Raw genomic sequence first — 17,535 nt, 5'->3', positions numbered from 1 at the left:
ATCATATCAAATTTCTCCAAATTTTAGCTCTTCATACCATTAGCTGAGCATGGCCATTCTGAAATGAACCTCCTGAATCTCCATTGGTGTCTTCCTGTCGGTCCACCACACGACACTTCACTGCCTCCTGAACCTGAGGCAAATCATCAGGGCATAGATCACGATCTTAATACAGACAGAGTAATAGGACATGCAGTCCTGTGCGAAAGTTTTAGGGAGGTGTGGAAAAAAAAATGCTGTAAACAAAGAATGCTTTCAGAAATATAAATGATTGTTTATTGGCTCCAAATGTATTCTGCAGCAGGATGACGACACCAAACACACAGCCAAAGTCATTAAGAACTATCTTCAGCATAAAGAAGAACAAGAAGTACTGGAAGCAATGGTACGGCAGACAGAGCCGTGATCTCAAGATCATGGAGTGTGTCTGGGATTACATGAAGAGACAGAAGGAAGTGAGGAAGCCTGCATCCACAGAACATCTGTGCTTAGTTCTCCAAGATGTTTGGAAGAACCACCAGCTGAGTTCCTTCAAAAACTGTGTGCAAGTGTGCCTAGAAGAAGTCACCCCAAATATCAATTTGATTTATATTTCTCTCTTGTTCACTCACTGCATTTTCTTGATTGATGAAATCAAATGATTAACACTTCTATTTTTGAAAGCATTGTTTGATAACATCATTTTTTCTCACCTGCCTAAAACTTTCGTCTTTTAAACATATACAGTACTGTGTAGAGGCTTTTAATGAATAAAGACGACAGGCTCGAGCGGATCTGACTCCACATTGGCTTAAGTGGGGTCAGTTTAGGATTCCCAGATAATAAAGTATACATCATACAGTTTGTCACATTTCAGCTATCAAACACTCTTTGATAAACTCTCCATGAGAGATGCCTTACAGGTTTTTCATTTTGTGAGAAATGACAATATAACTTACCTGCTTTTATTATGAAAGGGATAATTTTTTACACATTTCATACGTACGTTTGTATAAAAGCGAATGACGCTTTACTCTAAATGAGTCGAAACCAACATTTATGAGTCCATGTCTTGTTAAATAATCTAAATTCATCTTTCGGGGCTAGCATGGTCACATCTCTTAAATGTTCACTATCCAATGGGAAAATTTAAGTCAATGAGACTCAAGCAGACCCTAGTGGACTTGGAAAGTATCACCACACCTGACTGAGATGACATCCAGAATTGTATAATATGGTAGCTTGCTGTAGCTCAACATATTAAATCAACACATCACCCACTACAGTGGTAGTAGTCAGCAAAGAATCTCAGCTGGAAGTACTAGACAGGACGCACAACTACAAACAAAACAATAGGGTAGCGTTCCTATAATATACCTCTCTGCGAAGGATGCAGTGAACCATGACAATGACAAAGCCTTCCAGTGAATCAAACACAGCAAAAAGGATCTGGAAGAGCGCAGAACGCCGGTCGGTGATGGCCAGGACAGCTGACATCCACGTGAGAGCCAAGAGTGGCAATACCACACAGGAGCTCCACAGTGACGCCCTACAGAATGGAAGGGGAACTGTAGTCAAGAACAGTACAACCCAAACTTTGTGAAGGCAGGACTACAGTGATTCTTAGCCATTGCATTCTAAGATAGTTAGAATTATTAGCTGATTTTATATTCAATGCCCTATAAAACACACACACACACACACACACACACACACACACACACACACACACACACACACACACACACACACACACACACACACACACAAAAACAAGGTTAAACTGATTTCTTTTGCTCAACTGGACCTGTTCACCCTGTTAGCATAGTGTTAGCCTACAACTCTAAACATGCACTAATACAGAACATCAAACAAATAATTATGTTACCAACGCAAACAAAAACATACATCCATTATTTGCTGATATATATGTTTTTAACTCACATATATTACATGCATGTATGTTTAAGATGATTCAGTCAAACCATAAAGGATCTAGTGCCACAGGAAAGAGAGGGAGGGAGGTGAGCAGTGGGGGGAAAAAAACAAGTGTAATGAGGCTGAAACAGAATGCAGACAAACAGAAGAGGCAGAGCAGAGGAGGACAGACAGAGAAAGAGAGAGAGAGTCTGAAGAAGTGTTATCCCCTGACTCTTTCCATTTTTCTAATGCAAATACTGATAATAAACTAGCACAATAACTACTGGGAACGACTGTACCCGCAATGAATGTGGTGAAACAGTCTTTCATTCAGATCCTCCAAATGAAGATAATTAAGCAGGCTAACTTTTAATTACAAACTATCCCAGAGGTGGAAAAAAAAGCACTGAAGACTAAGTCAGACTAAACTAAACGTCTGCTCCAAGTTGCAATTCACACCCACTTTCTCTTTTTAAATTATTTTTAAGCTGTTGTCAACAATGCTTCATATATTGTAGGTCTTTCATATTCAATTGATATCCATTGATATCATTTTATTCAGTAAACATTACTGAATAAAATGAATAAAAAATATTTTCAACTTGTTCTGATATTGATTATTGATGTGTGTCAGACTTATTTTAAATAGACGTATTAACATGGATTAAAAAAAATAAATATCTGATTTCGCTGCAGTTAATACCACTAGCTAATGTCTCCCATAGCCGCCTTGTAGATCTGGTTAGGGTATAATATTTACACCTTTGGCATACCAAATGTCCTATAACAGAAAAACTAGAGCAAAAATGTGTGATTTGAAAGATTAACTCTTCTAGCTTGCGAAACTATGTTTTATTAGCATGTGGCTGAAATGCAAATAAGTAGGTTTTTTTTCTGACAGATTTTTACTTTTACATCCTACATTTTAAACAAATATCTACACCCCACATAGCAAGGAGGTCTGGCCCGGATCTGGTATCAAGCTGGCACTGCTGGCTGACTTCTGGCATGACAAGACGTATGTCATCCAGATATGGGCCAGGCCTGGCATAGATGGCACTGTCTATGTGATGGCATGCAATATCTGGCTCGATTGCAGTTTGGTTTATGTGGCCAGGCCCATGGAAAACAGGTCTGGCCGTGATCCGGCATCAAGCTGGCACTTCTGACTGACTGCTGTCATGGCAGGGTGTATGTCAACCAGATGTGGGCCAGGTCTGGCAATGATGGCACTATTTATTTTCCTATTTTCCTATTTTAGCTAGAAGACCCAAATGCGATGTTGCAATACTATACTGCTATGGTAGCCAACGTTTCAAATGCAGGTTTGATAGGTTACACTTTATCCAAAACCTAGTGACGGTTTACTCATCCTTGCCAGTGGGTAGCTCAGGAAGGAGAGCAGGTCACCTTGTGATCGCAAGCTTAGTGGTTCGATCCCTGACTCCTCCAGTCTGCATGTCAAGAGTGTGAATGTGTATGAATGTAATTAGGAAGCACTCAGTTTAGAGAAAGTGTGGGATTGGGTGAATGTGGCATGCTGTATAGAGCATTTGAGCAATCCGGGAGACTAGGAAAGCATTGTATAAGAGTCCGTCCATTCACTGTCTGAGCAGAGTTTCGTCATGTTACTTTTGCACTATTATGTTCCGGCATATATTGTTATTACATGGCTTGATTAAGGTACACATTAGGCTGACATCTGGGGCCAGAGCTGAAACTGTTCTGGGCCAGCACACGGCCAGCAGTGTGTCTACAACTGGCCCGTGGCTGCACACAACTTACACATGGCCCACATACCGCAAAGAATGACAGCCCTTTGGTGGCCACAGACGGGCCAGCACAGGACCACCAGTATGTCTGCAACTGGCCTTGTGCTGGCCCATGTGTGGGCCACCTCTGGCAAACCAAATCTGGGCCACCAAAGGGCCGTCATTCTTTTTGGTAAGTGGGCCATGTGTAAGCACATTGTGTGGGCCAGATCCAGGCCATACCAATTTTGATATGTGGGACTTTCCACTCCTTACAGTTTCAAAACAGTATTATTGTACAGTCAACCTTACAATGTAAAGTGCCTTGAAACAACTGTTGTGATTTGCTGCTGCATAAATAAAATTGAATAGACTTGTTACTTTTGTTTTAACGCATTTGAAAGTAAAATGTTGTGGCAGGTAACTCCAAATTCAACGTTTCTATTAGCTGAACAAAAATCAGATAAAAAACAAGCTGTTTGTGTGCAGTTTATCTCACAGTGTGTTGCTAGCTAAAGGTCCAGCTGCTGTATTTCACAGGGAGAGAAAAGAAAGAGAGCTAAGAGGTTAGATATAAAAGTAGAGACTGCTCCGTTGCATTTGACAAATTGGAAATTTAAAGCTTACATGTAAGTCCTCGTGTTTTTAAATCAAGTACTGGGCCTGTACATGTGACAATATGTTTTTTTCACATTGTGAGAGATGCTGCAAAACAAGTGTCACTGTTTCATTTAAAGGTTGCATGAAAGTCCTCTGCAGGTTAGTGCAGGATAAACAGCTTAGTTTTCTGTACTGTGATGGGTTTAGAACAGCTGATAACAGCCTGTACATTAGGAGTTATGATTCTTCCCTATGCTGAGCCATTTCAACATCCCCCATTTGCTGAATCCCACTTTAACCTCCTCCCTACTCATTTCCTGTTTAATGTAAGCAACAGAAAACAGCGATTTTTTATTTCCCTTCTTTTTCTCTGCTCATGTTCTGCTTAACAAATTCAAGATGAGAATATTTATTAGAATTTTGATTCTAATAAATATTCAGGCTAATATAAAGTTTGTATTCCCATCTACTTATATTATTTTATTATTACATTAACATAGTACAAGGTTCAGTTAGCTTTGCTAACAGCTAGTAGAAACATCATCCAAAGAGCTACTTTTTACTTTCTTACTTCAGAGTACACTTCAAAGCTGGAACGTTTTCACTTTTACTAGAGTAAGAAATTGAACCAGTACTTCAACGTTACTGAAGTTTTATTTTTTAACACTGGTATCTGTACTTCTACTTAAGTACACAATGTCTGTACCTTTGCCCCTCTGACCTCTACCCTTAAATGGTTTGCCAGTGAGAAACAAAATAACATTCAAGGAGGTGCACACTTCCTCCAAGTCATGACTAATCAATTCATTTTTACACAATCACTACAAATCATGAACAACAGTGGAATTAAGTCTCTGGTAACTTTCATTATTTACCACATATCTAAATTCTCACTAGCCACACAGTGGGTTTATTTAAAATGTTCTGTATGATCATTTTATCTCAGGATAAAATATTTCCTATTTGTCAAATGTTTTTTTGGTCAACAATTCATATTTTCTAAACTTGATATTTTGCAAAATGAAACCTGGCATCCATATTTAGAACGTAGAAAACAAAAACAAAGTACAATGATGGGAAACCCATAAATAACTGAAAAAGCATAGCTAATTTCCACCTCTGGTAATAACCTGGGCTTTGTTAAAAGCATATCACACGTTTCTTTTGTCCCATTGTGCGGAGACTTTTCCACCCTGCGAGCAGTAAACCCCTGTGCAGCATCACTGTACCACGTCAGTGTCTGCACTGGCACTTTACACTTTAAGTGAGTTCTTCTTCCCCACTGTCACCAATTGCTTTCTCAGAGCAAATACATAATATTTTAAATATTACTAATGATGAGATTTTGCATTCTATAAAATAACTATGCTATTGTGTTAATATATTTATAAACTATAAACTATCAGCTTTACTTAAGACCTAATGCTTACTTTTTTCTCTACAACAATCCAATGATAATTTACACACAGAAGTTATGAGACATTTGGTGACCAAGTGGCTGTCATTTGTAATATCCTGAAAGCAAACACTGTTTGCCTCAATGGCAGCTTTACACAATGCTGGTAATAATAATAATGACCAGCTCAAGCAGGTAGTCACCTGTAATAATTTTCAGTTAGCATGGAATATTTTGGTCAAACGTTAATGGACAAATTCCTGTACCTGTGATTACAGCCCAGGCCCGAGTTTAAGTAAAGCATCTCAAAATCAGCACAGAGGCAAAAATACACATCTGGGCACTATAAGAACTTTCTGATCAAGAAAATGAAGTACTGCATTTAATCGCCTACTAGGGCTGGGCGATATGGCCTAAAATTCATATCGCGATATAATTTGAAGCATGTGCTGTAACGATATATATCACGATATATTCTTTTCTTCTGTATAACGTATTTTCCACACTATAAGGCACACTTAAAATCCTTTAATTTTCTCAAAAATCGAGAGTGTGCCTTATGTATGAATTCTGGTTGTGCTTACTGACCTCGAAACGATTTGGGCGTGCAGAAATTTGTTTAAAAAATGTTTTTAGGGACAATCGCATAGCAGGATGCTATACACGGGCCAAACTTCAGTCAGGAGAACAACTGAGATTATTCATCCACAATACAAGGTTAGTTATTAATATACTGCAACAACATGGAAATAGAGCAGCTGCGAGAGAATTCAGCATTAATGAATCAATGTTATGGAAGTGGAGGAAGCGCAGTTTTTGGCTTTCCCCATATTTCAAAAGTGCTTCATCTCTTTGCTATGACTGTCGCCCGGCATAATTTGCAGATTATAATGGTTGTAGCCGCTGCGATGCTTTTGACCAAAACAGGCGCAGCTTAACGACATCATCAACATGCGCTATCGCGATAGAGCGGTATAGTCAAAATCTCTATCGTTGGCCAAATTTATATCGTTTCTATTGTATATCGTATATATCGCCCACCCCTATCACCTGCCCTCTAAATTGACAACCCAAGCCCAACAGAAATGTTTAGGAGTAGAATAAAGCAAAACCAGCCAATAACTGCTCAGCATAGAAGCTGGAAGTATGCACTGTGTCTTTTAGACTACAGGAAATGTGAATGGAGCTGGTTGAGGGAGTAAAAAACGTCCTCCTTAGCTTTGTTTAAAGTTTAGGAGGACGACTTTGTTTCAAAATCAGAATAGGCAGGTCTGTGCAAATGTATAATAATAGTTCAGTGCAAATCCCACAGAGTACTGAACATATGCTATTTTGTAATATAATGTCTCTGTCCCAATAACTAGCTGCTCAAACCTTCTCTGGGCAGCAAACCATTTAGAAGAAAGTTTGCTTAAACTTGAAGAACAAAACCAGCTTGTTTCTGACAAAAGGGTGGCCCCGAGGTCCAGTATAACATAGATGAGGATTGTGTTGAACTATAAATGTAGCAGTGTCCAAGAAATGTAGAATATAGAGCTGTAAATGAGCAAAATGGGTTTACCTTAAGCCTGTGGCTATTGGTCGTATTTCTGGATTTTAGAAAAGTGTAACAGACATACTGCAAAAAAAGAGGACAACTACCTTCCCTTTTTCTAATCAGATTCTATCAGCACAGTCTCTAAAAGCAGAAAACTATTGCCCAGGCAATAGTTACATAATGGTCAACCTAAGAACTTACAGATGACAGCAAGGCACATCCGCCCACCCACACAGACAGACAATAAATATAAGTATATGCTAATACCCCTTCAATATCTGCTTCTTTATCTCCTATTAGACAAACACACAAACACGCTTTCTCATTCTCATTCAATCGATCACATATGCAAAACTATTTACATGGGTACAGCTAACACAAGTTTGCTTTGAGTAAGAGCACATAACCCTCAAGAACAAAATCCTCCCTGCTAGTGCACGAGGGAGAAAAAAATGACAGAAGGATAAAGGACAGAGAACCAATCAAGTGAGGGAGAAGAAGGCAGGTAGAGGAGAGAACAGAGGTAAGAGGAGTTAAGGAAAAATAATTAGCAGGACTAACATGGCGTTACTGGTAGCTGTGGTGGAAACGTCAGCCGAAGAGATAACTCCGCACTTGGCACATTTGAGCGTCATATTGTACAGTGGCACTGTCATCTGACTGCAAAGTCAAATTAACACGCTGTAACATACACAAACAGATACAGATGCACCTGCACACAGACTCGCACAGATGCACGTGAGCACACATACAGCCACGCACGCACAGTGAGTCACAGTGTTCTCGCACAGTGTTCTCGCACAGTCTCTCTCTCAGGGCTATTGTACAGTTGTTGGATGGTTTTGGGTTTACCCGTGTTTGGCTGAGGGGCAGGGGAGGTGGGGCAAAGATTGCTCAATTATTAAGCATTTCCTATTAAACATAATGTCTGATTTTCCTCACAAATAACCAGCCGGTGGCATGAAGGAGTTGGCGCTCACTGGCATGCTCTCATTGTAATTCATAAAGCTTCAGTCAAATGCCAATCCTGAACAGGACTGACATCACTGCCGCTCAGACCATGATCACGTGCTGGTTTTGTGCTTGGTTTTGAGTAAACGCCAAGCCTGTATGCAAAGATGCTCTCTCTCTCCCTCTCTCACACACTCGCACAGACACACTCAAACGCACCTGGCTCCATACAATCCCTGAGTCAAGATTACATGTCAACAATGCATTCAGTATGTAACAATGATTTAAGTCATAGGTATCAAACTCTGGCCCGAAGCCATACCAAATTACTATTAGAGCTGGCCTACTGGTGTTATACAGCTAATATATATATATTGTTTAGTATTAAGCTTTGCTTGTTCCATATTCAGTTTTTCAGCAAAACTTGTTTGAGTCCATAAGAAAAGATTCATTCTTATATCTGGACGAAGAATTTTTTTTCCCAATAAATATTAATGTTAGCCCGCGACTTTGTTCCAGCTTTGAATTTTGGCCCTCTGTGTATTTGAGTTTGACACCCCTGATTTAAGTCAACAAAAAGCTGTCTCTGTTCTCATGGCCACCCAGCCAAAATCGGAGCTACAAAGTTAATGCAAGCCAAAGTCATGTCTATTTCACATTTTGACATTTTCTTCAAAGTCTTTTATCTGAGACTGTCTGAAAATATCTCTAATGGTGTTCTCACTCAGCAATTTGCTGAGATATCAGCATATCCTAACTTTAAGTATCATGTAAGCTTACTTACACTTACATTTGGCATGAATGCCATGGCAATTTGGGGCATTTAATGATTTCTTTGAGATGTTCTTTTTCCTGGGTGGAATGATTTGTACATCATAGATGTTTAATATTTGAAAAAGACAGAACTGGATGCACAAATATATACATACACCCCCACAAGTATCTGATTAAATGTTCTTTAACAAGTTGCACCTTGTATTTAGAAATACCAAATCCAGTTCTAAGATTTCAAGTCTTACACATGTATGTTGACCATTTCCATCAAGTTGGAGGAAACCTGTTCAGGGCTAGGCTTAAAAACACATCACTTTGGCTACGTTCACACTGCAGGTCTTAATGCTCAATTCCGATTTTTTGATCAAATCCGATTTTTTTGTCTGCTCGTTCACACTACAAATAAAATGCGACAGCAAACGCTCTCTAGTGTGAACGCTCAAAGCGGCCCGCATGCGCAAAAGAAGATGTCACACACAACGCGCTCTGTTTAGACCCAGAGCAACAGTATTGTTTGACTGATGGCCCTTAATATAAAGACTTCGGTCTTCACGTTTCCCAATTTTTGCTTTAAGTTATTGTGTTATTTACATAATAATGTAAAGAACCTAATAATGATCCTTATTGCCGTTTAAGAGAGGAGCGGTGCTTCAAAGGATAGCTGTAGATTTCTGTCAGAATCTGCAGATTATACAGTACAAATAAAATGTTTACGTTGTCTTCCCAACAGTTTCACTGACATCTACACTGGATGGCCAGGAAGCGTTCGCGATGTCTTCTCGGGCGCTTCTCTGGCGCTGATAATTGGCTTCAGTCTTGTGTCGGTGACGTAAAAGGCGGATTTAATGCGACTTGACCGTTCAAACAGCAGTCGCTTTCTAAAACATCGGATATGTATCGGATTCAGTACCACATACGAAAGTGACCCAGATCGGATTTGAAAATATCGGATTTGCGCCGTTCACACTGTCATAGCATGATCGGATATGGGTCGCATAGGGTCAAAAAATCGGATTTGATGCGCTTTCGCCTGCAGTGTGAACGTAGCCTTTGTGCACATAGATTTCTCATAACAGAATGCATGAAACAGCGTTGATGTAAAATGTTATCATTTAGTTACTGAAGGTGATAACCTAAATGGTTTGGCGGTGAATGTTAGAGGTTTTGATGTTCGCCAAAGTCTTTGTCTGTCTGCAGGTTTTGTCAAAAACAAAACTCTTGTTTTTGACTCAAATGTTTGGCCTCTAGACTGTCAGTGTCAAGTAAAGAAATGATTGTGTATACAGGGCTCTGAAACCAAAACCAAATGTTTACCATTGATTTTCTGGATCATTGAAGCATTGCTTGTCTTACATTTCCATTACAGCAAGTAGATATTTCTCAGTGGGCCACATTGTTTGTGCCAGAGTTATTCTCAAAAGTATCAAATGGACCCAGTGGTGGTCAAACGTGATGTTTGGGTGGATTTCTGTTTTAATTAGTTCACTTAAAGCTAGGGATGGGAATCGAGAACTGGTCCTTGTTCCCAGTAGTCAAATGCCTGCCTATTGATCCCGTTTATCAGTTCTTTGGCTGATTTCAGTTTAAGTGTCAAAGGAACAAAATAGCGACGCAGTCTAAAGCATGGATATGGACATTTATTTTTATTGCACAAAAGGACGAAATGGTAAAGTGGAAAACTGCATCCAACTGCATTATGCTGCTAACACAGCTTCGGTTGCCTTGATGCATGCTCAATCATCCAGGTAAGAAATTCCCCAAAAAGTTGATTCTATTCATCTGGACGTAGCGTTTTAAGTGGGAGAAACGTTTCATCACTCATCAAGTGACTTCTTCAGTCAGTTCTTTGAAAGCATCTGCACAGACAGCATGCTAATGCTAAGCTATCCAAGAACGCCAGCAGCCTAACATCAACTGGTAACAAGCAGCCAGACTGCAGCCTCCTTTTCTACCTGTTCATTTGATTTGATTTGATTTGATTTGTTTCTAATCATAAAATCTGCATCACTAGTGACCGCTTTTTTATTCTGGTTGTCATCTTTGCTTTGTGCGGTCAGCTTTGTATTCTACTAACAGAAAGATCTTAGGCTACGATCACACTGCAGGTCTTAATGCTCAATACCGATTTTTTGCTCAAATCCGATTTTTTTGTCTGCTTGTTCACACTACAAATAAAATGCGACAGCAAACGTGCTCTAGTGTGCCCGCATGCGCAAAAGAAGACGTCACACACAATGCGCTCTGTTTAGACCCAGAGCAAACAATATTGCTTGACTGATGGCCCTTAATATAAAGACTTCGGATTTTACGTTTCCCAATTTTTGCTTTAAGTTATTGTGTTATTTACATAATAATGTAAATAACCTAATAATTATCCTTATTGCTGTTTTAGAGAGGAGCGGTGCTTCAAAAGATAGTTACAGATTTCTGTCAGAATCTGCAGATTATACAGTACAAATAAAATGTTCACGTTGTCTTCCCAACAGTTTCACTGACATCTACACGGGATGGCCAGGAAGCGTTCACAATGTCTTCGTGGGCGCTTCTCCGGCGCTGATAATTAGCGTCTGTCTTGTGTCAGTGACGTAAAAGACGGATTTAATGCGACATCACCGTTCAAACAGCAGTCGCTTTCTAAAACATCGAATATGTATCGGATTCAGCACCACATACGAAAGTGACCCAGATCGGATTTGAAAATATCAGATTTGTGCTGTTCACACTGTCAGACCATGATCGGATATGGGTCGCATAGGGTCAAAAAAATCGGATTTGATGCGCTTTTGCCTGCAGTGTGAATGTAGCCTTAGAGATGCGTGTCCTTATTAGGGATTTGTGTTAGTGCATGGGGTTGTAGCCTCAGATTTATATTTTTAAACGGTGATTATGAGACCGTATGTTTCAGCTATTTACTAACATGAAAGCAATGTAACGCGTAGTATAACGAATTACATTATTTTCATGAGAGTAATTAAGTAACGTACTGCATTCCTTTGAGGAAAGTGTTCTGTGCAACATTGAGTAACGACAACAACAGTGGTAACAATAAAGCAGATAAATAGCATACATGCACAAACTTTTGACCCGAAGCATGCAATTAATTTACATGTATGAAGTTTTTTTTATTGCTGCTTAACAATGGTGTTGACTCTCGTAAGTGAATCAATCTGTGATATCGATAATGGAATCGGACTCACTAAAATCTTATCAATTCCCATCCCTACTTAAAGATTTTGACTCTCTACATGTATTTCTATAATTTTGCACTCAAAAAGTAAGCAAACAAATAAAAAAATACATTTAGTTGATTTGCAGGTGTGATCAACATGAAAATACATCGCTTTGCTTTCCTCCCAAAATTCTTCTGTTTGCAGCTCTCCTACCGCTGCTGTTGCTAGACAAAGACTGACTACAATGCTTGCAATATTGACAAGTAATAACAAACTAATCTGTTGCCATATGGCCTTCTGCTAAACAACAATTAGAGCAGAGGAGCTGAGGGAATCGATTTTTGTAGCCTATGGATGCCAGGATTAAAAATCACATAATGGAAGAAATTCAATTTCAAGTTAAAGGGCAATACAGGCACTAAATGTACACTGCAGGCAGTGATATTAAAAAGCAATCAACACTTTGTGAAATACACCATTTCCCTGGTCTTAAGGATTGAGAGGCAAAAGGTGGCCATTTGGCAGGTGGGGTGACATGCATTAAGCTCAGTAAATAAATAATGTGCAGCTCACAGACAAATATTACATTAATCAGGTGGAAGGTAATCCTTTGGTCAAACATAAACCTGTCTATAGACTTTATAAGATTTCAGAGCAAATGGTAGGTTCTCAAAGCTAAATGTTCGATTAACCCTCTATTACAACCTGTAAATATACGGCCTGATGACTGAAACCATTTAATGTTCGTTAAGGAGGAAAGGAGCTCTAGCACTGATTTGATTTGGCCTCTCTTGTCTGTTGTAATTTTCTAATTGAATTACCCTTTAATTTTCAGTGGCGAGGCCCATCTGACGTTCAGGCTGACCTGTTTTGGACCTGTTTGGTGGGGACCCTGCTGTGCAATTAATCATTCTACATATTTAATTAACTTCATTAAACATGTTTTGGATTGGATGCTTGAGAAGAGTCATGTGATGGAAATGAGATTAGAACATTAGACATCCTTCTTTACTATTTTGTTCTACTCTACCAAGCAAAGAACAACAAATTTCAGAGTCACAGAATGAAAAGTTCACAAAGTAAATCAATGTATGATTTGGCATCTACACTGGACACAGCCTTGAATAAAGCAGTCCCTATAGACTCTATGCTAGAATAGTCAACCACTTTTATAGCCTGGTAATAAAGAGGTTAAAAAGACTTTCTTTCTTGATCTCTGTAAACACTTTGGCCCCGAGTTCATTGTCTCAGTCATATTTGTATAATACAAAATAAAAAATGATGGAAAAAGGTTTAGCCATGCTATTGCTCATTAGCTAACAACCTGTCACTCACAAGCGATTAGCCAATAAACAAGCAATTTCAGTCAGGCCTGCAACTTCTCATAATATCACGTTTCTTTCATACCAAGATGGCAAAATTAGAAATGTTTATCTTGAAACTCTAAAATGCAAGTTCAGAAACCGACACATAAGGTCACACTAGCTACGTCCATCTTTTCTCCAAAAATTTAAATAGATAGAAAACCCCCCAAAATAATTTACCTGTTAAGTAACAAACTTTTATGAATAAATGATGTGACATTTTTGATTGTCCAATCCAGTTATGGTCAATATAGCTATTCTTAAAAAAATAACACATAAAGACAATTTTTTAAGAAGATGGTGCCCTTACAATTAGTGCCACCTCTTGTCATGTAAGTATTTGGGTTACATGAAGACTGTTATTGTGGTTCAAGATACTCATGGTAAGTTACAAATATAATAGAATAGTACTTCAATTTCAACAGGGTAGGGTTTTCTCGAATTGAACACTTAATTTTGTCAACATCTGCAAAACTGTTACAGCACTAAACACCACAACATGTCTACTGTCAATGCCCGCCAGCAGACGTGGTTCTCATCTCTCATCTCTGATGATCTACAACCACTGAGGGAGAGAAGCGTAACACTGCCGTATTTCTTGTGCACATCATGTAGCCATACTTGTCTGACTGTATTTATGCACTCAAGTAAAGTGCAAGTATGGAAGCACACAATATGAGCCATATCTTGGAGCATGCTGATGAAAGCTCAATAGCAAAGCAAGCAAGACTAAAATTAGAATGACTCATTCCAAGGTCAAAAACGTCTGTGCTATCAAGTTTAATTGAAACATGAAATAATAACATAAATTTCTTCTACTTCTGTGATTTTGTTAGGCCACAACTAAATAGCTTAGCAAAATAGCCTGAGCGATCACTCTGAACAGATGTAACCAGATATTCATTTCTGACATTTATATTCCCAATTAAGTTCTAATAAATTCAAGACACAGTCTCACCAGTTCATGCTGTCAGTCAGGCTATGCGTTCCGCCATCAGTTACGGAATACAAAAACAGAGATAAAATCCTGACAACCATTTTAACTTGGTACACGCACACATTCTCATACTATTCAAGCATACAGAAAAGATTAATATTACCGCTATGCATTTAGCACGAGTTATTGGAAAAAAGACATTTTCTATAAAAAGCATTACAGAAACTGTCAGACTCTAAGGCACTGTGTTATTCTACCCAGCTAATGGGAGGCAGGATCAATTGGAAAATCAATAGTGAGGTGAATAGGCAGGAAATAATAGTAAGCCAATCAGAGGAGCTTGCTAGAGGATTCTGCAGGTTTGGCAATTGATAGGGCTGGTAAACCATACACTACAGAGAGGGTGGAATGGGCAGGTATTTTTTTTACCCAATCACCGATGACAAGGGAGGGGGCTTCTGAGACTGATGTGTCCCTGATTGGAGAGCCCTGAGTGAGAGAGAGGGGATTCTGTGCAAACTCAAACATGACATTTCAGACAGAATAAAAACAAGTACAGTTGAACAGAGAGATCATTGAAGAACGCAAACATGTTTTTCAGAGAGAGAAATAAAATAACATCTGAATGCACCAACATGGCCAATGGGGACAGAACAGCCTGCGAGGTAAAGGGCAGCAGGGTACATGTCTGCTCTGTGCTCTGACCAATTTTTAGAAGCTACACCATCAGTCTACTGACATTTGCCATCACTACCTACCTAGGCAAATATACTTTTTAAGTATTCATATCTTTTAAAGAAACTAAATTGTAACATTTACGTACATAACAAGATTTTTCTAAGCAGGTTTTCTGGGTTGTGGCTCTGATGCACTAAGAAACAGTCTAACATCCTGAAAAGCATGCTTATTTGCTTTAGACTGGATATAAAAGAAAGACATATTCTCTTGGTCAGAGAAACGTTGCCAATGCTAAAGTACGTTAAACCTATGTTTCTGTATGTAGCTTCAGTCTTCACTATCCAGCAGGTAGTGTCAAAGGTATTACGCCCATCTATCAGATGCAGCCTATTTTGTCAATTGACAAACCAATAGTCAGGTGATAGGACTGATATAATGCATGAACTAAAAGCAGCATTAAACATGTTAGACAACTGTACAAATGCACCTTCCAGCAACTCCAGAGCTATCATATTAACACACCGTGTCCAGCTGGACACAAAACTAGTTTGCAGTGCTTTGAAAAAGTATTTTCCTCATTTCTGATTTCTTAGTTTTTGACACCTAAATATGTCACAAATGGAGGAAACTGCAGGGAACCTTGCCATGAGTGCCTGGCCTACAAAAATTACTGTGAGAGTGATCAAGAACTCATCCTGGAGCCCAGAACAACATCTGAAGAACTGCAGGCCTCTCTTAAGGTCAGTGCTGATGACCGGACAAAATTTTGTTTGATCATCTGAAACATGTAAGTATGACAAATATGCAAAAAAAAACAACCTTCAAAACCAGGAAGATGGCACATATTTTCTTTTCACAGCACTGTAAATCCAAGAGTTGAGTGGTGTTTGCTGAAACACCACTTAAGAAACACAAAATCTCATCCAGTGCTCATCATTCAAATTTGCACTAAAGTTTGACCTCGTCCTCTGCCTTTCGTTTGTCCTTACTAGCTGTAAGTCCACAGTCAAGTCTAATTTATATAAGTCTTCTAATTTGCATTTGAAGTTTTAGCCAGTAGCCCTGCGCCTTCCCTCCAGTATTCTTCATTGCAACATTGTAAGACATAGTGGGCTGTGTCACATCATTGAATACACATCAAATAAACGTGATACTGATGTGACAGACCATGAACCAGTTAAGGTCCAGTTACCGGAACTGGTCCATGCGAAGACGATTTCTGACACATGACACAAACAACTGTGAAGTTGCTGGAAGGTGTATTGCCCCCAGATTCCCAGAATTCCCACCCTTATGTTGGCAGTCCACACACCTAAGGTTTCTCAACAAATGCTAAAGTATATTTCCCAAAATGCTGCACTGTGTCTTTATGAACAATATCAGACGCATTTATCTGCTTATTCTACTAATTCTAATAATAATAATATTAATAAAAAATACTATATCTACGTCAAGTTATTGTAAATTTGAAATACATTTATGGTTTATTACTACTAGATTTCATATCTTTTGCTTTGGCCAAGGGGTTTATCAGTAATGATAACAATATACACATAAAGTGTGAATGAAACACGTCTCATGGTATTTTTCCCGAAGCAAAATAAAATGAGACCAGTTTTCCATGAATTTTTCTGGCAGCTGGAAAACTCCCATGAATTGTTGGAAACTGCCACTGAGTTTGAAATCTGGCAATTGAGAAGCTTGGCATTTCACTTCATCCCTGTAGATAAAAAGCTATATCAATGCTAATCATGATAGCAGGGTGCAACCCCTGCTCCAAGTTATACCTTTCCTCAAAGAACGTGACTCTATTTGAAGGTATTCTATTAAGTTCTAAGGAGATAAAATTCAATATTATGATTTCCATGTATTGTTTTATTGGGTTCATTCAATGACTTGAATTGTCTTCACTGTTCACATTTCCATTCTTTCCAAAACTTTGATTAAAATGCCATTATCACAAACAGAAATTGTGGCCAGAGCTAGAATACAATCCCAGTCGTAATAAGCCAGCTTTCCCTTTACAGTGAGGTCTCGCTGCTTAAAGTCCCTGCTTCCCTTTACCAGAAACAACCAAACGGGTGAAAAAAAGACATGGATGGGTTTATAGAACTTCACATTAAGAGCAACACCTGCAAAGAAAGAGCAGCTGGAGGAAAATGTGACACATTTGAAACTTAAAAGGAAAGCAATGAAATGAGACATCATCTTGCTCAGTCTGTGCAGGACCAATAACCAGACAGCCTCCACATTTTATTTGTCTTCTGTCTGCAGTGTCACGTGACTCACACATGTGTGAAAACAAACAGTATATTTTCTTTTGCTTGTTCATTTAATATAATTTCAGCCAGATTTCTGAATCTTCTTTTTACTTCATCTTCTTCGGATTAAAAATGTTGTTCTCTTCAACCAATTTGCCAATGACATAATGGCCCGGGACAATTTCAGACTAGAAGCTGATAACTGCACCGGTCTCAG

At 38.9% G+C, this 17,535-nt stretch overlaps 1 protein-coding gene across 4 annotated transcripts in view; it reads right to left on the bottom strand.

Annotated features, from left to right (window-relative positions):
- Positions 1 to 17,535, bottom strand: part of adgrb1a (adhesion G protein-coupled receptor B1a) — a 161,614-nt gene that overhangs the window by 12,551 nt on the left and 131,528 nt on the right. For all 4 annotated transcript variants that reach the window (XM_085364988.1, XM_085364986.1, XM_085364989.1 and 1 more), the window contains exons 24-26: positions 7,745 to 7,843; positions 1,357 to 1,528; positions 38 to 133 (exon numbers count right to left, since the gene is read on the bottom strand). In XM_085364988.1, the coding sequence (XP_085221114.1) occupies positions 38 to 133; positions 1,357 to 1,528; positions 7,745 to 7,843 (367 nt within the window). The remainder of the gene's footprint in view (positions 1 to 37; positions 134 to 1,356; positions 1,529 to 7,744; positions 7,844 to 17,535) is intronic.

The sequence above is a fragment of the Diplotaxodon limnothrissa genome, linkage group LG11 (assembly GCF_057381915.1).
Source record: "Diplotaxodon limnothrissa isolate DT_005_m linkage group LG11, D_limnothrissa_male_GT1.1, whole genome shotgun sequence".
NCBI classification, from domain to species: Eukaryota; Metazoa; Chordata; class Actinopteri; order Cichliformes; family Cichlidae; genus Diplotaxodon; species Diplotaxodon limnothrissa.
Note: the sequence above shows the minus strand (reverse complement) of the source record. Positions and strands in the feature narration are given on the sequence as shown.